The sequence below is a fragment of the Sinohyriopsis cumingii genome, chromosome 6 (genome assembly GCF_028554795.1).
Source record: "Sinohyriopsis cumingii isolate HCF-2022 chromosome 6, ASM2855479v2, whole genome shotgun sequence".
Lineage (NCBI taxonomy): Eukaryota > Metazoa > Mollusca > Bivalvia > Unionida > Unionidae > Sinohyriopsis > Sinohyriopsis cumingii.
This window is the reverse complement of record NC_142966.1, coordinates 136,305,700-136,331,423: the sequence shown is the minus strand read 5'-3', so window position 1 is coordinate 136,331,423 and position 25,724 is coordinate 136,305,700. Positions and strand designations below refer to the sequence as shown.

Sequence of the window (25,724 nt, the reverse complement as noted above, 5' to 3'; positions counted from 1 at the left end):
GTAATGAATGACTGAAATTAGAACATGATGCTCATGAATGAATGAAATTAGAACATGAAAGAGATAAAACAAGATAAATTATTCTGATTCATTGTCACATGACACCTATAACCTCCAACATTACTTAATGAAGATGTTGCCATATTATGCTTGCCAGAAATTCACAGCCAAGTTACAACAAGCCTCTTTTTATCTTGCAAAAGACCTTCTTTAATGAAGAACGGCATGAAATCCAATCAAGATGTCACATGCTTTTGTACATTATTTATATATCAAGGAAAGATATACTGATGATATGATACAGTCAAAATTGCCAAATTTATCAATTAGAGGAGCTATGGTCACTGATTGTCCAACTTTTAAGTACATGAATACAGTAAATAATTTGTCAGTTAAAATAATATATAGTCTGACAACTCTTACATAGCCAGTGTTTACAATGAGCATCAAGGATGCAAATTTGCTGCTCAGTGAATAAGGAAAGAGACTTAACAAGTTAATGAGAGTCAGCAAATTAATGAGACTCAATGAGACTCAACAAGTAAACAAGACTCAAAGAGACTCAACCAGTTAATAAGACTCAACAATTTAAAGAGACTCAACAGATTAACGAGACTTGACACAGTACAGAAACTCAACAAGTTAAGAGAATCAATTAAAATCAACAAGTCAATGAGACTCAAAAAGTTAAGAAAACTCAACAGATTAATGAGACTCAAGAAATTATAGAGACTTGACAAGTTAAATGCAGCTGATTAGTACACTGAATGTCACAGGCTAAATTTGTATTATATTTAACAAACCTAGCTGCTTGTGACAGCTACAGAGCATGTACATACTTTCAGTTTATCATATCTAGCCGCTTGTTACAGCTACACAACACGTACATGTACATACATATCTAGTTGCATATAACAGCTACACAACATGTACATACATATCTAGCTGCATATGACAGCTGCACATGTACATCATGAATCTCTAATATCCTTGATTCAAGTGGACACATCAAAATTTGAGTTCTCAAATGTACCAAAATAATGTTGTTATTTTGGGTTTAATGACATATTTTTGCACATAAAAGGCTATACACTGTACATGCTGGCCATTATATCTGGTGGAGGAAGAACCAAGAACAATCCAGAGAGGAACCACCAAATCATGGGAAGCTCTAGCAAGCTTTCTCACACACCCATGCTGGCCAAGCCTGAGACTCAAAACTGTACTTACAGACCAAAACAGTGATGTTAGTATGTGCTGATTTACCAATAGTATGAAAGCAAACTTCTGACACACATCCTGGTTATTTTATTTTGTCTTAATATAGCTGAAGAAAACAAAATTATTTCCTTCCCATTTTAAGTTCAGGCAGTGGAATCCTTTGTCTCATGATATAATTTGTAATTCCAAAGTGCCATTATGTATTTGGACAGGGATTATTGTTAATTTATTTTAAGACATTCTGAAGTACATCAACATAATCAAGACTATTAGTATATCAGCATATCCAATATTGGAATTCATTCAGTATAATCTATACTTTTGTGCTTTTGATAGCACATTTAGGATTATTTGGGATTTAAATCATAATACTGCAAGTTCCTCTAAAAGTTTCACTTTGTAACTCAGAGATATAAATTTATTCGTTAATATGATAAAACATTTTGCATTTGCTTCTTTCTGTTACTTAGTGTAAGACTATAGAGTTGTAACACTTACAAATATTGCCTTTTTGGACTTAATATATATAGCATTTATATAATTTTGATTGTTTCAATCTTGGAGGTAACTGAAGTTCTTTACCAGTCATCCCAAAATATTTGTTTTGGCAACAGATTATCAAAAAGTTGGTCACAATGGGGAAACAATGTATTTAAAGACAATATCTACTCCTCTAGTACCTATTCCTATAATAAGCTATGTAAGTGATGATCAGGTTACAAGCCCTAGGTCTTCCCTTTGCTGCAAAGAATATAAAAAAATCTTTGAAATTCAATAAGTACTAGCACCAGAATTCTATTAAATAATAATTAGTGCACCTGAGACAAACATACATAAAAAGTATTTTGACTGGTAAAAGGGCTACCAGAAATTCCACATAAACTCTTGGTAAATAATGAAAACAATTATTGTTAGTACAAATAATTGTCCAGAGTCATTCTTGAAAACAATATGCAGATCACAATAACAAAACAAAAATTACTAACGTCACTCTTTATACCAATATGCAGACCACCATAACAAATAAATCCCAATGTCATTCTTGATACCAATACGCAGACCACAATAACAAATAAATCCCAGGTCATTCTTGATACCAATATGCAGACCACAATAACCAAAAAATGACCAACATCATTCTTGGTACTAATATGCAGACCACAATAACAAATAAATCCCAGGTCATTCTTGGTACCAATATGCAGACCACAATAACAAATAAATCCCAATGTCATTCTTGATACCAATATGCAGACCACAATAACAAATCAACACCAGGTCATTCTTGAAACCAATATGCAGACCACCATAACAAATAAATCCCAATGTCATTCTTGATACCAATATGCAGACCACAATAACAAATAAATCCCAATGTCATTCTTGATACCAATATGCAGATCACAATAACAAATAAATCCCAGGTCATTCTTGGTACCAATATGCAGACCACAATAACAAATAAATCCCAGGTCATTCTTGGTACCAATATGCAGACCACAATAACAAATAAATCCCAGGTCATTCTTGGTACCAATATGCAGACCACCATAACAAATAAATCCTAGGTCATTCTTGATACCAATATGCAGACCATAATAACAAATAAATCCCAATGTCATTCTTGATACCAATATGCAGACCACCATAACAAATAAATCCCAGGTCATTCTTGGTACCAATATGCAGACCACAATAACAAATAAATCCCAATGTCATTCTTGATACCAATATGCAGACCACAATAACAAATAAATCCCAATGTCATTCTTGATACCAATATACAGACCACAATAACAAATAAACCACAGGTCATTCTTGATACCAATATGCAGACCACAATAACAAAAAAATGACCGTCATTCTTGATATAAAAAAGAATACCACAATAACAAATAAATCCCAGGTCATTCTTGATACTAGATATGCAGACCACCATAACAAATAAATCCTAGGTCATTCTTGATACCAATATGCAGGTTATTCTTGGTACCAATATGCTGATGATAATAACAAAATAAATCCCAATATCATTTTTGATACCAAAAATATGCAGACCACAAAAAACGAAGATCTCTAACAGTTTATATTATTTTAGATGTGAATCAAGTGTTGGACTTAGTCATGTACTGTCTATGGCTGGTCATTTATGATTATACCATTTCTCCTGCAAGTTGAATTTAGATTTTAAACAAAGTTTATACATGTGTCATTTTGAAGTGGATGACAAGTCCATTGATGATATGACTGGTCCAACAATTGATAAATTTGCTCACTGCAAAGAAAATAATCGAGCATATTAGTTAAGAAAAGTGGGAGTTGTCAAGTGGGGAGAAGAGCAGTAGTAGATTTAACACGAAAAGGGGTTGAAGATGTGGTCATGGGTTAGTCCTACAGTGTAAGACACTGATCCGTATAAATATCAGGGTCGATGTTAGCATTGTGGGACTAGGCGTTGGGAAGATACTAAGTCGTGGAATGGGGGAGCTGGGAGTTGTATAGTCTTATAATGTAAGACGTAGACACCCAAAATATAATTATGAGGGTCGAGGTCTTAAATTGTGGGACTAGGAGCCGTATGGTACAGTTTTAATATGAGACAGTTCTAGGGTTGCATTTTTAGTTCATTAGTCTGCGTCAATCGCGTGATCGAGGTGAGATCCAACTCGTGGATCAGTATCAATCAAGGTTTGGGGCTGATTTATCGGACTATAATAACTGACACCTACACGAATCAGGGCTTTTAGCATTCGTCTCTATTCTGTTCCGTATAAAAGACACCGTGATATGCCATTGTATTTCACATGTATATGCATATATACATAAATATACATCACGCTCTTTAAGTTTTCATTTATGTGTACTTACTCTAGTTCAGGTATAGACGTGACCCCAGATGCACTCCCAGCCACTGAATTTTCTTCAATAATAGCCTCAGAAGCGGCCATGATAAACGGTTAGACGCGTCTGAAGACAGGAAGTTAACTACAGTAAAGCTAATCGATACTTTCAAGCCTAGCTTTGAAGTATGACACGGAATTTACAGTATTTACCACACCTGTTACAACACTACTGTACACTACATGTATATACCTCTTAGGGTACTAAAAATCACAAGAATCAGTCTAGAAATATAAATGTAGTATATATTCGGAATGGTCTTGGATATTTCTTCGAGAGGTATGATTGATCTCGAAGTCATGAATAGTCTGGTTCCCGAACGATTCACAACAATCGCACATTTGCATCTTTAGTCATAAATGTGACAAGTGATCAGTCTTATTTAACGAATGCTGGTTCGATGGCAATGATTGGATGATATTGATAAGTTAAAATAAAAGACTTTTCTTTTGGGAGCTTTTCCTATTTGTAAGAGAACAAAAGGGGACAGGGGACAGTTTTTATGTACAAAGTTAAGGTCGCATGCACCTGCCTAATATAATAATTCATTAAAGAAATAAAACATGAGTGAGGTCTGAAAGGTTCATATTTTCGGATAGGTATTATGAAGCAAAACATAATCATATCACACGCTTGACCCGGCAAGTCTACTGACGTTCTTAGAATAAAATGTTTATGTACCCCAACCCCTATCGTATACATGCATTTTTCACATCCGAAGGCCAATTTTGACAGAATGTGGTGCTCGCAGTGCAAAAGCAAGCCATTTCCCTGTGTGATACTATTGAAAAACATTGTCTACTAAATAGCTTGATGCAATTCTGTATAGCTGTCATCCAAGCCTTTTAATATATATATATATATATATATATATATATATATATATATATATATATATATATATATATATATATATATATATATATATATATATATATATATATTCTTTTTGCTTAAAACCATGTGTCTGCTGCTATGACTGGCTAGCTTAACTTCATAGCCGACTATTGGTATTTCAATGGCTACATACTGTGCAGTGACTTTGGAAGGTGGACATGCCTCACATCAATTTCAAGAACAACACGAGCCCGAAACATCTAGTTCACAAATATATCCATCTCTTTTATTTAATTATTGCACAATAATATCTCTAAAACTCACACAATACCCTTAACTAAAACAATTTGCCAGGGGCCAATATGAGAAACTGGCCCCTGCCACTAAATCAGGTACGCTGTTTTATTGATGAACTTTGATTCATTTTACAGACTTGAGTTTGGAACACACATGCCTGAAATTAGCACAAATTTATTTAGGTGCAGAATTGAAAGCATATCTTACAAATGCATGTACACCACTGTCAGCATTTCAGCAGAGGAACTAGGTCGCTTTATGTCTGGTTTTACAAAATTCAATGTAACAATGCCAATAAATGGCAAGAATATATTAAGCAAACGAAACTGATCTTGTAAAAACAATTTAGTTAATGTTCACAACATTTGATAAAAATAAGATATTACTAATGGGGTCGTCCATTAATTATGTCAACAAAATAGGGGGAGGGGTTTGAAGAGGTTTGACAATTGTTGACATGGGGGAGGGGGGAGTTCAAGATAAATGACGTCAACAATGTTATTTTTTACAATAAATTTAATAAATGAAAAAATAGGAAATTAGTCGGTGCGTTGGTATGGCACACACTCGTTCGCCCGTCAAGAGCCCACCAGTTTAATCCTAAACCGGTTGAGCTCTTGCCAAGGAAGTCATAGTCTTGCATCATCATATTTTGTTTTTATTCAGTGTAGATTGTAGACTGTAGACAGATATTTAAGGGAAGCTGTTACTAAATTCAAAGACTGCACTGAGCCATATACATCTAAATAGTATAGCTATCCATGGACTTCTATTAAATAGCATCTATGTTATATGTATAGATGCTATATATATTGAAGTCAATGAGCTATCCCTACAAGGATGGATAACCGAGCCTCGGAAACTTGAGAGCTTGACTATTATACAGTCATCTTTAACATAATACATAAAATAAATTATGTAGCCTACACAATCATACAACTTCTTCAATCAGATGCAGTAACCATAATGCCTTACAAATATTGTACACTTTGATAACAGACTTTTGTTCATTTCAGGCAAATGCCCCCCCCCCCTTTGCATGTGCTGTAAAATTGCTGTAGCCTACATACGAAAATTAACATTGCCCCCCTCCCCCCGAATAAAAAGTAAGAACAAGTCAATAATTTTTACAATTTGTAAAATGCCATGATGTAAATTTTTGCCAACCGATTCGAAGCTCGTACTTTGAGATTATCGCCGATAGATTCATTTCACCACCAATTCCAGTCTGCCAAATCAGTGAAGGCCTTAAAGCACCAGATGCATCTGAGAGCGACTTGCACATATTTCCATCTCTTTTCTTCAACCAGTCTTTGAAACTTGATAACATGCTACCTCGATCGGCAAAGGCGTTCAAAATTCTTCCATATGATCTATATTGTCCTTCCATTCAGTTGTCGATGCTTGAACGGATCTGCAAAATCTGTCACCTCTATGTTGCTTCACAAGTCATGTCGAAGAAGCATGTTCAACAGCACCGACAACGCGATCTTGGGCCTAGGCAATTACCACATGCTCCTCAACCGCAAAGAATTCGGCCAATACGAGTGGCTGCCAAAAGACAGAGAGAGCGGATGGCAATTATTGCTCATGGAGAGATGTTAAGCGCAGAATGGTTAGATGAAGATCATGTTGACTTGTCGGGTGTATCGGTTCCACAAGAAATTAATGAATCAAGCCACTATGCCCATTATAACAATTGAGGAACATTTGGCTTCCCCATGGGAAGATGATAGAAGCTAGAATATAAACTCTCGATTTTTTCATGAATTCAAAGTGTTATAGTCAATTTAAAATCTGTTAAACAAGTAAAAAAACTGTATTAAAATTTATTTGTAGACCTTTTAATTTCCATAATTCTAGTTTTAACATAAAAGCCAGCCGTATAAAATATTGTTAGTTTGTGGGTGTGTGTGTAAAATTTTATTGGGTAGGGGTCACCGAATGTTTGACAGTTGTTGGCAAGGGGGGGGGGGGGTAAAAGTTGCTTAAAATTGTTGACATAATTAATGGACGTCCCCTATAAAGAGAAACAACTATTAATATGATATAATGTGCTTACAACGTCTCCTTTATGGACAAAAATGAGTAAGAATTTAGAATCAAGCTATAAACTAGGAAATTTCTTTAGAAGCGGCAAGTTGTCATGTTGGATAGTAGAAGTAGTGAAGGGGGATACCCTAGCGACAATGGGAATTAGCATTACAGACCCCCCCGGGACAATCTGGCGACAATGGAAAATTAACATGGAGAAAAATCGTGGGACAATCTGGCGACAAGGGAAATTAACATGGAGAAAAATCGTGGGACTGTTTAGCGACAAGGGAAATTGAACATGGGATGTTTTTTTTTTTTTAAAAAAAAAAAATAAAAAAAAAAAATAAAAAAATAAAAACAGGGTAGGCAATCGAAAGTCATTCTCTTTTCGAGAAATGTGGGTGGCCCTGAAAAGGGCCTTTGGGTTTATGTTAATATTAATATTAACATAGATGGCATCTGTCACATCTTCTACTTCTTCTTAAACTCCTTCTAACTGCAGGTCCATACACAAGTACCCTCTTGAGACATCCTTGTCTTTCTATGTAAACTCTTCTCATCCATAGACTAGTATCTGTCCTATCAGCAACAGTCCACTTGGACCGGACATACATGTCCGTCCTAAACATCATTGAAGACACAAGGGTGGATGATTCAACTGTGGTCCACATTTTGAGGCGACGAGAACAGGTGAATCAATGCAGTGAACTGCGTTTATTTATAGGTAGAGGAAGGATTGAAACGGATTGAGTTCATTGACCAATCCGAACACGCGTTACAAAATTCAGTCAGCCCGCATCCAATCCGAAGAGAGCAGTCTGTGACGTCACGTGGTCTATATAGATTCGCTAGCACCTGTGTGCAGTCAATCTATGCGACAGTGATTCAACATGACGGAAACTCAGAAAACGATCCATTGGGGTGCACCAGCAGTGAAGACCGCCCAAGGGAACCCGGACTTACTTTCAGAAGAGGTAAATTGGGATTTTGTGGATTTTCTTACCTCGCAAGAATTTGTTCCGGAACCTTCGTTACCTTCTTCATTACCGCAAGTGGAGAATTTTAGACAGAGACAGAAAGAAGAATTGGAGAAATTTATACAACGACAAAAGGAAGCGGAACAAGCTTTTCTCCTACAGCAACAGCAGCAAGAAGAAGAGGTAAGAAAAAAAACAACAAGAAGAAGTAGCAGCAAAGAAACATGAGGGTGAAAATCAAACGGTCACGGTACTGTTGGACATTTTAGCGGAGTTAAGAAGTCTGAAACAAATGTATCAGACTTCTTTATTACGACCGAAGAGAATACGACTTTCCCGAGCTAAACACGTCAACCCTGTGACTAAGCCTACCGTACCACCCTTAGTGATTTCAACCCAATCATCATCATCATCAACATTACGCAGTCCAGAGGTAGGCCTTGGCCGTGGCAAAGGCTTAAGGCAGTTAAAGTTGATTGCTTAAACTCACCCCTACACAAAAAAGGCCCTTTTCAGGGCCACCCACATTTTCTCGAAAAAAAATACAATTTCAATTGCCAATAACTAAAAAAAACCCATTTTACCCCTATAGTACGTGTCTATGTATGAGTGCGTGAGTGTACGTTCTTATTTTAAAATCAAAACTCAAAGACACTTACCTTATATAATTAATTTATTCTTTTATCCATTGTTACAATCCAATTCACAATTCACAACAGAACACTTTAAAAAGTTCACTGACTTCTGTTTTTTCAATTTCTTCACCGTCTTTTCCTCTTCTTCCTCCTCACTTTCTTCCCTTCTTCTTTTCTTCTCCTTTTTCTTTGCCTCTTGTAAATAGAATTGTCTTCTTTCTTCCTCTTCTTCCTCTGAAGAATCCCTCTCTTCCTCTGAAGAATCCCTCTCTTCTTCTGACTCCTCTTGTTTCTTTTTTGGGCAATCTGGAGACCAATGTCCTTTTTCTTGACAATAATAACAGGTATCTTGACTTTTGTCTTTTTTAGCCCCTTTTTTTCTTTTTTGACGGTCTGGACACTCTGAAGACCAATGCCCTTTCTTTTGACAGATATAGCAAGTATCTTGACTTTTATCTCGAAAGGAAGGAGAGTAGTCCGTGGGCTGGTCTGAAGAGAATTTTCTAATGACCCCTCGCAAAGCTCTGATGAAACGTTCGATTTGGCTAGTCTCTTCCATCGTTGTGCTCGGTTAGAGAGTGAAATGAATAGTGAAAGGACAAGACACACACCCTTTTATATACGCTCGTCTGCCATGACTATAAATTAGTCTATGGTGTTTAAACTTGAGTCATTTGACGTTTTTTACTCAAGATGAAACGATCCTATTCATTCGAGAAGAAAGAAGAAGAAAGTAAGAGGCAGAAACGTGATCTATCGCCTCGTACCAGGGCTGAAGTCTTGGCACAAATTCATGCCAGTGATTTTGAAGAGGACATGAGTGAACCAGAATCCGAACCCTCTAAACCAGGTTCGCAACCCTTAGTCAACCCTGAAAAATACTATTCCATTCGAGAGACGGAAAAGCGCTCCTCTAGAAAATTTAGAACCACGGCTTACAAATACACGGTGAAGTTTAAAGATTTCAAGTCCGAAGTACCGTTAGAGAAAGCAGAAGGGTTCATCACCGGAGTGTGGGATTCTTTGCTCACCACACTCAAGCGACAATGTCAACCCAAAGAAGACGATCGCTTGAGACTTTCCATACAACACGACGGTTTGAAATCCCCTGTTTGGATCGAGTTTAGTACCCCTGCAGAATTGACCACTTCCAAAGTCATGGACAAGATTCAACACGTGCAACAATCTAATGACCAGTTTGACATCACCGATGGAAAAGCCACACTGGACATGACCCACGTCTCTCCTCCTCAAGGGACTGGACGCAAAAAGATGTTATTGGTGGACGACCTTCGCAACACCAAAACAAGTCTCGTCCGAATTAACAACCCTCAAGACCAGATGTGCTTAGCCCGTGCCATCGTGGTGGGACGAACCTATGCCAACAAGAACGACACGGTAGAATGGAAAAGAACCTGGAAAACTACTCAACGATCCGACCAAGCCAAACAACGAAATGAAGCAGAACTCCTGTTACAACAAGCCGGACTGTACAAAGACACACTCTGTGGCATTCCTGAGATGCAAAAATTGCAAGATGCCCTAGCTCCACGATACACCTTGAAAGTGTACCCTCAAGAAATGCGCGGGCCTCTGTTGTTTCGAGGGAAAGACTTTAAGGACGGAAAATACATTCATGTCTATTATCACGATGACCATTTCGATACCATTACCAGTATCACTGCATTCCTGGGATACGGTTATTACTGTGAGAAATGTGACCATGGTTATAATAATCGAGAGCAACACAAACATTGCGGATTGAAATGCTCAGGATGTTTGGCCTCTCCACCCTGTCTGAGCGAAGGACAAGTGCCTTGTTCAACTTGTCTGCGCACGTTTGTCAGCCCTACCTGTTACCAACAACATTTGAAGACGCAAGGTTCACAGCAGAAATGTGCTTGTCAACTGCTGAGATTGTGCCCTACGTGTGGACAAGGCATACGTACCAATAATACCAAGGCACACGTATGTTCAAGAAAGAAAAAATGTCACATTTGTCATGACATCGTGGACTTGGAACACCAATGCTACGTGCAAAAATACCAACCCCCACCAGAGAAAGAGGACGGTCACAAGAAGAAAGGCAATTTCATCTTTTTCGATTTCGAATGCATGCAAGAGACCGGCATTCACATTCCTAATTTCTGCGTGGCTCATCGAGCGTGCGAGAAGTGCATTCAAGAACCTATTTTCAGTCATTGCCCTCACTGCAGCAAGATTCCTGGAGGGCGTGAAAAAATCTTTCGGGGACCGAACACGTTAGCCGATTTTGCCCAATGGGTTTTAGACCCCATCGACAAGACGTGGAGCCAAGAGGACATCGAACGTTACGGAGATTGTCATCGTCATGCCACGGTGATGGCTCACACTTTTTCCGGCTACGATGGACAGTTTCTTTTGAGATACTATACGGAACAAGGCACCGAGCGTCCTAAAGTCACTTTGAAGGGAGCCAAAATCATTTTCATGCAAGTGGGACAAGTACAGTTTAAAGATTCGATGAGCTATTTGGCCATGCCTTTGAGTCGAATACCTAAAACGTTTGGAATGACAGAAATGGCTAAAGGGTACTTTCCACACTTTTTCAATACGGAAGCCAATCAACACGCCGTTCTACCCCATTTACCTGAGGCTTACTATTACGACCCCGACAACATGCGTACCGAACAACGAGAAGCTTTCTACGCTTGGTACCAGGCTCACGCCTCGGACCCTTTCGACTTTCAGGAAGAAATGTTAAAGTATTGTCGTTCCGACGTGAACATTTTACGACGTTGCTGTGGAAAATTTCGAGAACTGTTCATGGAACACGGAGGGGTCGATCCTTTGAAAGAAGCTTGCACCATTGCCAAAGCGTGTTCCTTAGTGTATCGACAACGATTCATGCCTGAAAACACCGTAGCTGTCATCAGTCCTCAAACGACCCACTATGTCAAACGTCAATACTCGGTCAAAGCCCTACGCTGGTTACATTACTTGTGCGACAAGGAAGACAAATGGATTCAGCATGCCCGCAACGGAGGGGGCGAAAAGACCATCGGAACGTATTCGGTCGATGGTTGGGACTTAGAAAACCCCAAGATCGTGTACGAGTTTAACGGTTGCTTATTTCACGGATGCCCCGTCTGTTACCCTGACCGTGGCACTAAAAATCAGTTTTTACAACGAACCATGGAAGACTTGTACCAGGACACTTGTCAGCGACGCCTAAAGTTGGAACAGGAAGGATACCAAGTGGTGGAAATGTGGGAACACGAGTACGATCACCGTATGAAAACCGATCCCGAGTTTAAACACCTCGTGGAAAGTTACCAGTTCATGGACCCGCTGAACCCGAGGGATAGTTTGTACGGAGGAAGGACCAATGCCAGCTGTTTGCTGTACCAAGCCGACGAAGAGAAAGGAGAAGAAATGAAATACTTGGACGTGTGTTCGCTGTATCCCTACGTGTGCAAATATTGTCGCTTTCCTGTAGGGCACCCACAATTGTTGACGGAACACATCGACGTGAAAAACATTCGACAATACGAAGGTCTAATCAAGTGTAAAGTTTTGCCTCCCACGGACTTGTATCATCCCGTGTTACCTCACCATTGCCAAGGCAAACTGATGTTTCCATTGTGCCGTACTTGTGCCGAAACGTGCAACCAAGATCAGCCTTGTCAGCACACCCAGGAAGAACGGGCTTTGACGGGAACCTGGGTCAGCGTAGAATTGTTCAAAGCTCTGGACATGGGATACCAACTGTTAGAAGTGTACGAAATTTGCCACTTTCCCAAGACACAACAATACCACAAGGGTGACCCCACTCAGAAAGGCATTTTCGCCGACTACGTGGATGCCTTTTTGAAACTGAAGCAAGAAGCCAGCGGCTATCCGTCCTGGTGTCACACTCCCGAAGACCAAATACAATTCAAAGAGAAATACTATGAACAAGAAGGCATCTCTTTAGACCACATCGAGAAAAACGAAGGCAGGCGATCGTTTGCCAAAGTGATGTTAAATTGCTTGTGGGGTAAAATGGCACAACGACCGTGTTTACCCAAGACGGAATATTTGACAGAACCTTCCCGCTACTTCCAGATGATTCACGACAAAACCAAATACATGAAACACGTGGACGTCGTTCGCGAGGATTTGATCTTGGTCAATTACGAAGAAGATCTGGACTTTGCACAAGACGACCCTTTTGGAAATGTCATCATTGCGGCTTACGTGACAGCTCATGCTCGCTTAAAATTGTACGAAGCTTTAGAACTGTTAGGGGAACGTGTCCTGTACTTTGACACGGACAGTTGCATTTACATCCATCACCCGAGTCAACAGCACCCTGACATCGAAGGAGACCGTTTAGGAGCCTGGACAGACTAGCATCCCGACGACAAGATTCTAAGTTTCGTCAGTGGCGGTCCTAAAAATTACGGCTACGAATACAGGGACAAACAAGGAGAAGTGCACACGACGTGCAAAGTGAAAGGACTGACTCTGAATTATCGTACCAGTCGTGTGGTTAACTTTGGGGTATTGAAAGAAGCCTTGCAATCGGGAGAGGATGGAAACTTTAAAGTGACCACCTATCAACCGAGCAAGATTGTATGTTTACCCACTCACCACATCGTCAGTCGACCCTTGGAAAAAGTCTATCAAATCGTGTACCAGAAGCGAGTGCGACTACCCAACCACTTTACTTTGCCGTATGGACACGTTGGTATAGGGAAGGATTACCTTCTTCGCATGTTTTAGCTAGAACAGGATTTGTCTACTTGGGACTTGAGTCAGGATTGGGATACGAGGTACAGTGTTTCGCTTGCGGACTGAAGTTACGAATGGATCTATGTATCTATAAAGATTCAGCTATTCTGGAACATACTCGATGGTCTCCGCACTGCCCTTACCTTTCTATGGCCTTTCCACCCATCACACCACGGTACAATTATGACGGTACCTTAGAGACAGTACCTTCCAAAACAAGACATAAAAAACATAAGAAAGGAAAATGTACAAGCTGGAGACTGCATTGCGACTAGTATAAAAAGGGGCTATGGTCAAGATCGATAGTTCATTGTGACTACCAAGACCGAGCAAGCAAGATGAATACTTTCAGAGAAACACAAAACAAGTTGTTTAGAAAGGCACAATTCAAGTGTGGGGCTTCTGAAGTGGAATGCGATTGTGAGCCTTGCGATGGGTACGATGCTGTACGTTGTGACCTTAGCGATGCCGTAAAGCATCATGGGAACTTTGTTCTCACTACCCCTATCATGGAAAGTGATGCTGTGCGTGTCAAACCTGAGGGATGCGAAAGTGATGCCACTCGTCCTCTTGGACATTTTACTGGGTTTCGTTTTAAAGGGGAATGTTCACCTTCACGTCTACCCCCCTACGGATGTCATCCAGCCCTGAGCAAACTCCTGTTCATGTCACCCAACCCTCATCGAAACGAAGATGTGAAAGACGAATATTCGTTTCCTGTGCGTTTGTCGGAATACTGCGACTTTGAAAATCGTCTTCAATCGTTCAAAGGAAAATGGCCTAAGTATCTGGGAGGACCGACCCCCGAAGAATTAGCCAGAGCCGGATTTTTCTACTTGGGCGAAGGAGATAAAGTCAAGTGCTTCAGTTGCGGTGTGTCACTTCACCACTGGGAACCGCAAGATTCGGCCTACGTAGAACATGCTCGATGGTCACCGAATTGTCATTACTTACCCTTAGTGGGACCGAGACATTGAAGTAACTTACCATAATCTGTTTATGAATACTTTACACGAGGACATTCGTGCTTTGCCTGTGGAGTTGAGAGAACGCATTTACCGAGAGCTGGTCAAAATACAAGTGAAACGTAAAGAAAAATTGCATCCGTTACGTCACCAGTGTTTGAAGCACTGGTACCTGAATGCTATAAAAGGACTGATTCAGTTGAAAGTGTTCCATTGGACAGACATTGATCAACAACCCCCTGGTTTTAAAAAGGATTGGTTTTGCTATTGATGATTCTATCTTCTACAACGTAAACGTACTGCATCGAATTCCAGAGGAAGAGTTAACGAATTACCGACATCTTTTACACAATGTCAACTTAGTGAAAGAGGAAACTTCTGAACGAATTGTAATGTGTAAATTAGTGACTAAACGATTTCGATTCGACAATGAATTAAAACTATGTCTGTGCAAACAGTACATTTCTTGTGTCAGACAAAAGAGGATTTAGTATGACCTATTCATGGATACTTTGCTAGAGAACATTCGTGCTTTGCCTGTTTAGTTGAGAGAACGCATTTACCGAGAACTGATCAAAATACAAGTGAAACGCAAACGCAAAGTTATTGAACCGTTTTTAAATTATGCTCTGGTCCAAAGTATAAGAAGACTGATTATGAGTGGATATTACATTAGACACAAAGGTAAACGAGGCTATTGGCCACCACCCAAGGATTCCAAAATCAGTGTATATACTTATGGATACTTTACAAGAGAACATTTTGGGCTTGCCTGAGGAGTTGAGAGAAAGGATTTACCGAGAGCTGGTCAAAATACAAGTCAAACGTAAAGAACAGTTGCATCCGTTACGTCACCAGATCTTTAACCACTGGTACCTGAATGGTATAAGAGGACTGATTCGTCAGAAATTTTTTCAGTGGTCAGACCTTGTTGAACACTTTCAGTTTGTGAATGATAAACTAGACGTTCGTAATTTTGGTTACTTCGAGATTCACCTACTGCAACGCATTGAGGAAGACGAGTTAAAGGATTACCAACATTTGTTACGTGGAATCTGCTTAGCGAAAGACGAAACATCTAGACAAACTCTGACGTTTCGGTTACAGTATGTAACATTTAAATTCCCTACTGGAGAACGAACATGTCTAGTTAGAAATTACCTTTATTGCTTCCGAAACAAAGAGACTATAAAATTAGGCTGCCATGCCACGGATTATGTCACATATCATTGAACAGATTCCGTGGAAGGAACTCAATGACCATATTCAAACCGTGGATCATTACCATCGATTATTACAAGAACTGTATCCATTCAATTTGGGTCGACAAGTGGTGTGTGTCTTAGTGACTTGTTTTCTGGGATTTCGTTTACCAGCCGATTCTTTGTGGACTCTTTACGATCAGTACTTACCACACCCCCATGGCCTTAAATGGTCACGAAAAACTCCTTTTGCTCAAAGCCTTGCGGTTTCATCTGGATACTTCAAGACCTCTACGGGAAAAAAAGATTCGTCAACTTTTAGCTACCCAAGACGTGTATGACGATGTGTGTGTAGCTTATGACTTACATCCCCATTGGACAGATGTCCGTGCCTGGAAAGAATGGGATTTTGAGGCTTGGACCCAAGAAGTGGCCCAGTATGCACGAGAGTTGTTCAAGGAAAAAAGTTACTTTTCAACCAGTATTAGTGACGGTGCCAGAAGAACCCGTCACCCAGGACAGGACTGTCGTGGACAGGCCTGAAAGACCCTTTCGGGAGGACACTTGTGTGACCTTACCCCCTACTATAGAACTGGTCAGAACTTTACCCAAAACATGTTGTACAGACACTTGTTTTTATTCCACGTTGATGGTTATCATGTGCCTTTTATCCTTGTACTTAAGCCTTTGGCTTTTATGTATTTTTGTCTTTCGTATTCATGTTTAAAACATTCAATAAACGTGTTCTGAAAAAAAGTATATAAACTCTTGTCTTGTTTGTTTTCGTGTCACAAGTGACATTCCTCACACTATGGCTACCTCTGCTGTCTCTGCTCCCTCTTCCTCTACTGTCAAAGTCATCGACGAACACTTAGATCGTGCCAGTTGGGAGGCTTTGTATCTTCGCCATCTCTTTAACATGCTCATTGCTGGACCTAGAGGTTCAGGCAAAACCGAATTCGTCAAACGTTTGATCGAACATAAACATCATTTGATCGATCGACCACCTCAGCGGATCGTGTGGTGTTACAAAGAGTGGCAATCGGCGTACAGCCTCTTGCGAGAAAGTCAAGGCGATTCCATCGTGTTTGTGGAAGGCATTCCTAAAGAAGACGACGGCATCGTCTCTGACTCCCGTCAAACCCATTTGGTCATTTTCGACGACATGTTAGGAGAAGACGAAGAAGAAATTAAACTGTGGTTCACGCGCAAAGGGCATCACCGTATTGCCAGTGTCGTTTACATCACCCAAAATTTGTTTCAACAAAGTAAAGCCCATCGCACCATCAGTCTCAATGTGCATTACGTGGTCTTGTTTAAAAGCCCTCGAGATAAATCGCAAGTGCAAGTCTTAGCCAAACAGTTAGGAACGCCTTGGCTGACTCAGGCGTACGACGATGCCACTCAAACGCCACACGCCTATTTACTCGTCGATTTGAAACCTACGACCTCCGAGGATTTGCGATTTCGTACCCACTTGTTTCACCACTGGTGCCAGGACGGAGGGCCTGTCCTGTACACGTCTCCGTTCTCGACTTAACTTCACTCCACATAAAAAAATCTATAAAAACCTCAGACCATTCTCGTCTGTCTCACACACATTTTGAACATGACGTCCCTTCAGTCGCATCTTCCCGTCAAATTGATTCGTGCCTTGTATGGCATCAGTCGAGAAAAAAATCCACAAATCCGAGCTCGTGTCTTAGAAGCTAGTCTCAAAGAAGTCTTACGATGGTTCACGGTGACGGCACGTCAAATACTCCAAGGAATCATTCAGATTCCTCATCAAACCAAACGCTTTTTCGATCGAAACAAAGTCTCTTTGGTCCAACTGGCCGATCCCCGCATCGACACTCAAACCAAAAACAAATCATTTTGAAACCTGGAGGGAGCGGTAGTCTAGGAGGGGTCATCATTCGCTCTCTCTTAAGATGGGATCCTAATGCCCCCAAACTTCTCCCCAAGAAAAAAGTCCAACGAAGCTCCAAGAAGAAGAAGAAAAAGACCAGGTCCCCAAGGAGAACTTCTCCAGTGGCGGGACCCTCCTCTTACCAGACGCCACCCCGGAAAAAGAAAAGAAGCCCCCAGAAAAAGAAACAGAGAAAAGGCCCCAGAAAAAGAAAAGCCCACAGAAGAAAACTAGTCGCAAGAGAGGCACTTCTTCTTCGGCCAGGACGCAACCTTACACTCGCAAACCACGACCTGCCACAGCGGTGACTGCGTCTCCAGCAGCTTCACGTTCATCCACTTCTCCGTTGATGACACCAAGAACTGAAGAGTACTTGGAGACGTTGATCACACCAAGAACTTCTCCGTTGATGACCCCAAAAAGAACTTCTCTAGTGGCAGGACCCTCCAATTTAGTGGCAGTGGCTGCTGTTCACAAAGTACCTTCTCCCAAAATCAAAGTTCAAGAATGATCGGGCATGTTACAAAGTTTACTGGATTTGTCCAAGCAAGAACTGGCTCGATTTAGTCCGTTGCGTACCCCTGCACGACGTGTCATGCCTGTCCTCAAATTGATACGACGTAAAGACAATCAGTGGCGACGCGTTCCAGTATAAAAAAGGCCTGTGTCCAAGTCGGGGATATCAGTGTTTTTGGTGCTCCTGAAGATGTCACCCTCCAGAAAACATTCCTCTTCTAAACAACCCCAAGGAAAGAAAAGGAAAGGACTACCTCCTCGTTTAGTCAAACATGGGGACATGTTATCTGTCCTGTCCAAAGCTTCTCCACCCCTACGAAAAAAACTCATTCAATCAGCCTCCAAAGAGGTCATCGATACCGTGTGCGAATGTTGTTTGAACGTCTTGAAAGGCACGATCCCTTTGTCCAAACATCTGAAACAATGCTTAGGCAAACATCGTCACGTTCTTCGCCAAATGGTTCAAAAGAAAATTCCCATTCGTCAAAAGAAGAAGATGTTGGTCCAACGTGGAGGCATTTTACCCCTCTTGTTAGGTCCCTTGCTGAAAGGAGTCTTGGGAACCATGTTGGGAGGACTGGTGGGAGCAAGATAAAAAGGCCCTCTGAAGTCCCAAGATCTCAGAATCGACCCCTGACAACCCCATGGAAGGACGAAAACTAGCTTTAGTGCCTTACAAACGATGGATGGAATACCATCGTTGGCAAGAACAACGCACCCCGCATTTACCTCCCAATCCCAATTTGAGCGAGATGTCCCAGTTACAACACGAACTGCAGTCCTTGATGGATCGCCAAGATTTGTCCGAAACAGAAAAATCGCAAAAGTACGGTCAACTTTTGCAACGACTGCAACTCTTTCACCAGAAAGCTTTAGACGAAACAGCTCTACCCACTCTGAAAGATTTTAAGACCTTGATGAAAAGTCCAGCACCATCACCAGTACCAGTACCAGTACCAACACTACCAGTGACCAAGACAGAAAAAGGAGAAGAAGAAGAAGGGTTTCAAACTCCACCAGAAAAAGTACGCAAGTTAACAACACCACCTACCTCCAGAATTGGATGGATTAAAAAGATGATGGCCGCCCCTTCTTCATCACAAGAGAAAAAGAAAGTGAAGACAGAAGTGAAGACAGAAGTGAAACAAGAACCGATATCCCCCGCTCAGACATCCTCCTCCTCGACACCTATTGCCGGTCGCACACGCAAAGCATTGCAATCCAAGAAAATACCCCAAGAGAAAAAGAGTAGCATCCTCCAAGAGTGGGTGCCATATTAACACACCAACCAACACAAAAAATGGAAAAAGTCTTAGCCAGCATTTACTACGATCCCTCGCATCCTGCAGGTTACGCAGGAGTTCAAAAATTGTATCGTGCTGCCAAAACTCGACTGAAAAGTCTCCGTTTACCTCAAGTGCAACGATGGTTACAAGAACAAGCTACCTACACTTTACACAAACCCATTCGACGCAAGTTTGCTAGAAGTCGCACCCGAGTGGAAGGCATCGATCATCAATGGCAAGCCGATTTAGCCGATGTCTCTCATTTGGCCAGCTACAATCGTGGCTACAAATATTTGTTTTGTGTCATCGACGTCTTTTCCAAATTTGCCTGGGTCGTGCCCTTGACTTCCAAATCGAGCAGCGAGTTAGTGCGAGCCCTGCAACGGGTGTTGAAACAAAGCGGTCGTCCTCTTCGATGGCAAACGGACAAAGGCACCGAATTTCTGAACCAAGCTTTCCAAAAAGAATTAAAGAAACGTGACATTCATTTTTTTACCACCGAGAATCCCGAAACCAAAGCCAGCATCGTGGAACGTTTTCAACGCACTTTGAAAGAACGCATGTGGAAATATTTTACGCATCACCACACTCTGAAGTACATCAACATCTTACCGCACCTGGTGCAAGCGTACAACCAATCTTACCATCGAAGCATCGGACGTGCCCCGCAAGAAGTGACTCCCGACAACGAAGTGCTGGTGTTTGAGCGCCTGTTTGGTACGTCCCCGACGAGGGCTGTGCCCAAGAAAAGTGGAGAGTTGACCGTAGGAGATTGGGTGCCCATTATCAAAACCAAACGCACTTTCGACAAAGGTTACTTACCTAACTGGACGACCGAATTGTTTCGCGTCACTGGACGATTGCATGGCCGTCATCCTGCCGTCTATAAATTGGAAGACATGAACGGAGAAGTGCTCAAAGGAACGTTTTATTTGCCCGAGTTACAACGTGTCACCAAAAAAGAAGACGACGTGTACGACATCGAAAGCATTCTCGAACGCAGAACCCGTAAAGTGGGCAAACGACGTGTCAAAGAAGTCAAAGTACGTTGGAAAGGATATCCACCCAGTTTTGATTCTTGGATCGACGCTTCGCAAGTCATCGACTATAAAAAGAAGTGACCATCATGCCCTTTCACACAGACGCAGCTACGTCGACCACTTCTTCACCTAGTTCTTCTCTGCAAGATTTACAAAAACAACCTTTGTGGGTGTGGTGCGGAGAACGTGTGCCAAAAACGCAAATCGTCTTTTTCTGCCAAATCTTCGTGGTGTATTGTGTCATCGGGGCAGCCATCGCCAATTTGAGTTTGCAACAAGGAGACCAACAATTGTGGACCATTTTATTGAGCAGTTGCATCGGTTACCTGCTTCCCAATCCCTCCCTGAAATTCTCCTCGAACGGGAACCACGGGAACCTTGTATCCAGTGCCAGTGTCAGTCACCAGTCGAACAACAACAACAACCCCATTTTGGGCGGAGACACGCCTCTGACGTCCAGTAACTCCTTGGACAGCCACAGAACTCTGGAATTATGAGTCACGAAAACCAATTTTACTTAACCTTACCCAGTGACAGTTCCATGGAGGTGTTTCCCCACAACACGTTGTGCTGTTACACGGCCAAGTTACCTCAGGCCATCCCCTTAGATCACGAAGCCCATTGGGAAGTGGTTTTAGTGGAAATCATTCACCCGACCCAAGTCCTCAATGTCCTTCCCAATCAAAATAATTTTGATGTGGAAGTTCATGACGAGCAAGTGCAAGAGTACTTGGATAAGAATGTCAAATATGACAAGAAAACCCCTGGCACAAAAAATCAAAAGTACACCACCTATCACTTGTTCATTCCCCCAGGCTATTATTTTAGTGGTCAACATTTGGTCAGCACCATAGCCACCAGGTTTAATGGCGTGTTTCTGAAAGCTTTGGAGCATGTAAAAAAAAGTGTCACCATGGAATACCACAAAGCAGCTCGTCGCTTCTCGATGAGATTTGACGGGAGTAAAATCGTGTCCATTTTATTTTGTCCTGAATTGTATGACATGTTGGGCGGAGACATGAACATGAGAAGGATCATGCTCGAGAAAAACGAATTACCCATCATTTACGACAACGAATCTTTTATCAAGTTATTTCGTACCCCAGTAGAACTGAACCAAGGACTGAATTTGATGTTCGTGTATTCCGATGTGGTGGAGTACAACGTGGTGGGACACACCTCCGTACCGTTACTGCGTGTCATTCCTTTCAAAGTGGATTCTGCCACGAACGCTGACGAGGAAGGTGGAAACACTTACCACGTCCACCGCGAACTTGTACATCCTCACTATTTGCCTGTCAGCAAGTCGTACTTGGACACGGCCAACATTACTATAAAAGGAGATTTGGGACAAAATATTTCATTCACCAAAGGAAAAGTCACGGTGAAACTCCATTTTCGAAAACGGTTTTCTGACGACTCGTAAGTTATGTATCCAGTGTACCGAGGGGTTGCTCGACAGCGAGGACACGGTTTAGGAGATATGTTAAAATCGGCCTTTCGTTCGGTGGCCCCGGTGTTGAAACCGATGGTGACACGCGGATTGCACGCCTTGAAAGATGCGGCACTGACACAAGGCAAAGAATTTCTCCAAAATGTCATCATCGACAAACAAAACCCTAAAGAAGCCTTCATGAGGGCAGGCAAAAATGTCTTGCTGCAAACGGGTAAAGACATTTTAGGCCGACGAGACACACCTATAAATGCCCTGCACGCTACCGAGTCAGGCATTCAGCAAGGACAAGGCAGAAAGAGACGACGAAGAAAACACCCTTTCACCAGACTTCAAGCTAGAAAGACAAAGAAAAGAAGAACCATTCGAGACTTAGACGTTTTCGATTATTAAGGTATTGAGACACGGTAAAAAATGATGCACCGAGAGTCTTGCGCTTGTTCCAAGACGGAACTGGATCTGTTTGCCATGCCACCCACCATGATGACGATGCAAGAATCCCAATGGGTGGAATTTCATCCCGTCTCCTCTTTGACGGATTCCGCTCCCATCGAGTTTGAAATCAAAGGACAACCCGAAGATTACATCGATCTGAATAGCAGTTACCTGTACTTGAAAGTGAAAATGATCGAACCACCCAACGCTAACATAGACAATGATGATGTTGTAGCTCCCATCAATAATTTCATGCATTCCTTGTTTAGCGAAGTGGACTTGTACTTGAATAACAAACTGGTCAGCAGCAGCATGGATACTTACCCTTACCGTGCCTACCTGGAAAATCTCTTGACGTACGGAAAAGAAGCCAAGAACACTCATCTGGATGCCTGCGTGGTATGGAAACCTGACAAAGCGGGTAGGTTCAACAGCCTTACAGTTGCTGGGGATGCTCAAAATACAACGGGATTTGTAGAACGACGAGCGAAAATTCATCTAAGTCGTAGTTTAGAACTGATGGATCGCTTGCATCTAGACATGTGGTTACAAGAAAAGTATTTGCTGAACGGGGTGGATATCCGCTTGAGACTGAATCGCAGCAGTGACGCTTTCCATTTGATGGCTGCTGATGGTTCCACTTACAAAACCATCATCCAAGAAGCCAGACTCTACGTGCGTCGTGTGGAAGTGTTACCTAAAGTGGGAAACGACGTCAGTCAAACGTTGAGCAGAACGACTGCCAAGTATCCGATACGAAGAGTGGAAGTGAAAACGTTCACCATTCCTGCTGGACAGCGATCCATGATCGAAGATCAATTATTCCAAGGACAGTTACCCAAACGTTTGATCGTTGGTATGGTCAAGAATTCAGCCTTCAACGGACTCTACCAGGAAAATCCTTTTGAGTTTCAACATTGCAATGTGTCCAAAATCGAAGTCAGTCGTGATGGCAAGACCTTGTGTATCCGACCTTTCGAACCTAAGTTTGGTGACAGAAATTATTTGAGATCGTACTTGTCCCTGTACGAAGCCACTGGTCAGTTAGGAACCAACACCAGTCACGGTATTACGTACGAGGATTATGTAGGAGGCTATGCTTTGTGGGCTTTCGATTTCACTCCAGACCAAGGCAGCGACGAGGGACATTTCCACCCTATAAAATCCGGCCAGATTCGTGTGGAACTTCAGTTTACTAATCCTCTACCTGACACAGTGAACGACCTCCTATATGCAGAATTTGACAATACCCTAGAAATCAACAGTTTGGGAGAAGTCATTCTAGATTATTAGAAGCTATGGAAGACTGTTATCCCTCTTTACCTAGTGGAGAAACTTTGAAGATGGAATGTGAGGAAACTGTGGAAGAAGAATCCCAAGACAAAGACGAAGAAGTTATCATGATGAAGTCAAGATGGCCAGAACAAGAAGCCCATTTAGTTTCCTGTTTTGCTACATTCCTGACAGATGTAATGAAAGAATTGATCAAGGAAGAGTGCTATGGATGTCACAACGATCATCCCAGTCAAATTCAACACGACAAATGTCTGATGTTGAGGCAAGAAGAAAAACTGGACGAATATCTGGACAAAGCTTGGGGTGTCATCGAGATAGAATTCGTGTTGAACGAGTGGTATTAAGGCTTGGATAAACATTCTTCTCCTCCATTAACGTCTCTGGAGCGCCGTCGCATCGAATCTCTCTTGGACCAGAATAAGAAGTCGGATCCAAACGCCTTTTACTTGTCAGACATTTTCAAGCAAAAAGTCAGGATCGAATTGATGCCTTATCATTACCTGTGAAGAAAAAAACCACACAAATCAATGGATACCTGGGAACTTTATTACCTTTTGAACCACAGTACGTATACGGCTTCTTGGAATCCTGTCGTCTGTGCTAAAGATGAACTCCCTCATCGCAAACCTCAAGACCATCTAGCTTACGTGATCAACACGGACGACAGTCATCTCCCTGGAACCCACTGGGTAGCCGTCTACTTTCCTCAAGAAGGATGTGTGGAATATTTCGATTCGTACGGATTGCCCCCTTTGGAAGACGATATCATTGACTTTATGAGAAGAAATGCTCAGACCACTCGATTCAATAATGTGAAATTACAAGGCACAGATTCCTTGGTGTGTGGACAATATTGTGTGTATTTTCTGCATCATCGCAGCCTGGGCTATTCCTTAGAACATTTAGTGACTCATTTTGATCCTCGTTCATCTTCTAGAAACGATGTGAAAGTAGATCGATGGTTCTGTGACCATTATGCTTATCTTTTGTCTCTAGCTAGGAAACGTAGTGTCCATCAATGGTCTAATGACTTCCAACAATGGAAATCACAATTTCATTCACAACGTTGTCAGCCCTGTTTAAAGTAGAGTGTAAATTGAAAAAAAATGTTTGTCATTTGAAAAAATGTTTGATGTTATATTGTTGGATTATTGTTAAAAATGTTAGAGTTGTTGGTTAGTGTTAAGTGATTTTTGAATAAAAAAATGTTGTGTTATGAAAAAATGCCTTTGTCTTTTGTTTGGCTATAAGAATGTTGATTCATGCTCTTTCACTTCTCTCTATCCCTCTCATGACACTCACTGAACGTTGCGGCTCGAAAACCGTGGAGGGATGTTTCCCTTCACGTCCGCGCTTTGACTTTAAGAACCGGGGAAGTTTCCAGTCTACCCATCCATTGTCGACTCATCCTCCTACGAAGATGTGCTCCAAACTAGCTAAGCTAAACGAAGCCTACGTGAATTTTCACAGGGTCAGACACAGTCTGATACCGAAGCCAGAAGAGATAGAGAATGTGAGAATGTTAAAAGTCACTGAAGACCTGATAGAAGAGCTCTTCAGAGAAGAAGTGAACAGGGAGAAAGAAGAATGGACAGAGAAGTACAGACTTCAGAGACAGCAGCAACAGCAACAACAACAACAGCAGCAGCAGCAGGAACCTGAACCTGACAGAGGCTTTGTCGATTATCGTATCGACACCAAAGAGTTCTTCTTCTCTTTCCGAAGAAGCAGACCTATCGTCAGAAAGTCTATCCTCAGAGGACGACGCATTGTTAGAAACTAAAAGATTGCCATAGCAAACAAAAAAAACCCAGCCCTTTTCAGGGCTACCCCAATACCCTAGAAAAGAAATAACTATCGATTTGCCAATGTGTGTAGGTAGAGTAGTGTGAATATAAACACTAACTCTTTTTTTATAGTGTGAGGGTATGTGTTTGTGTATAGGATTGTGTGTTTGTAAGT

General features: G+C 41.5%; 1 protein-coding gene across 1 annotated transcript in view; it reads right to left on the bottom strand.

Moving 5' to 3' along the window:
* LOC149798066 (uncharacterized) overlaps positions 1-4,415 on the bottom strand; it is a 55,705-nt gene extending 51,290 nt beyond the window's left edge. Inside the window, exon 1 of the mRNA XM_089963149.1 lies at positions 4,090-4,415. Within this exon, the coding sequence (XP_089819275.1) occupies positions 4,090-4,169 (80 nt within the window). The 5' untranslated portion in view covers positions 4,170-4,415. The remainder of the gene's footprint in view (positions 1-4,089) is intronic.
* Between the last annotated feature and the right edge of the window lie 21,309 nt (positions 4,416-25,724).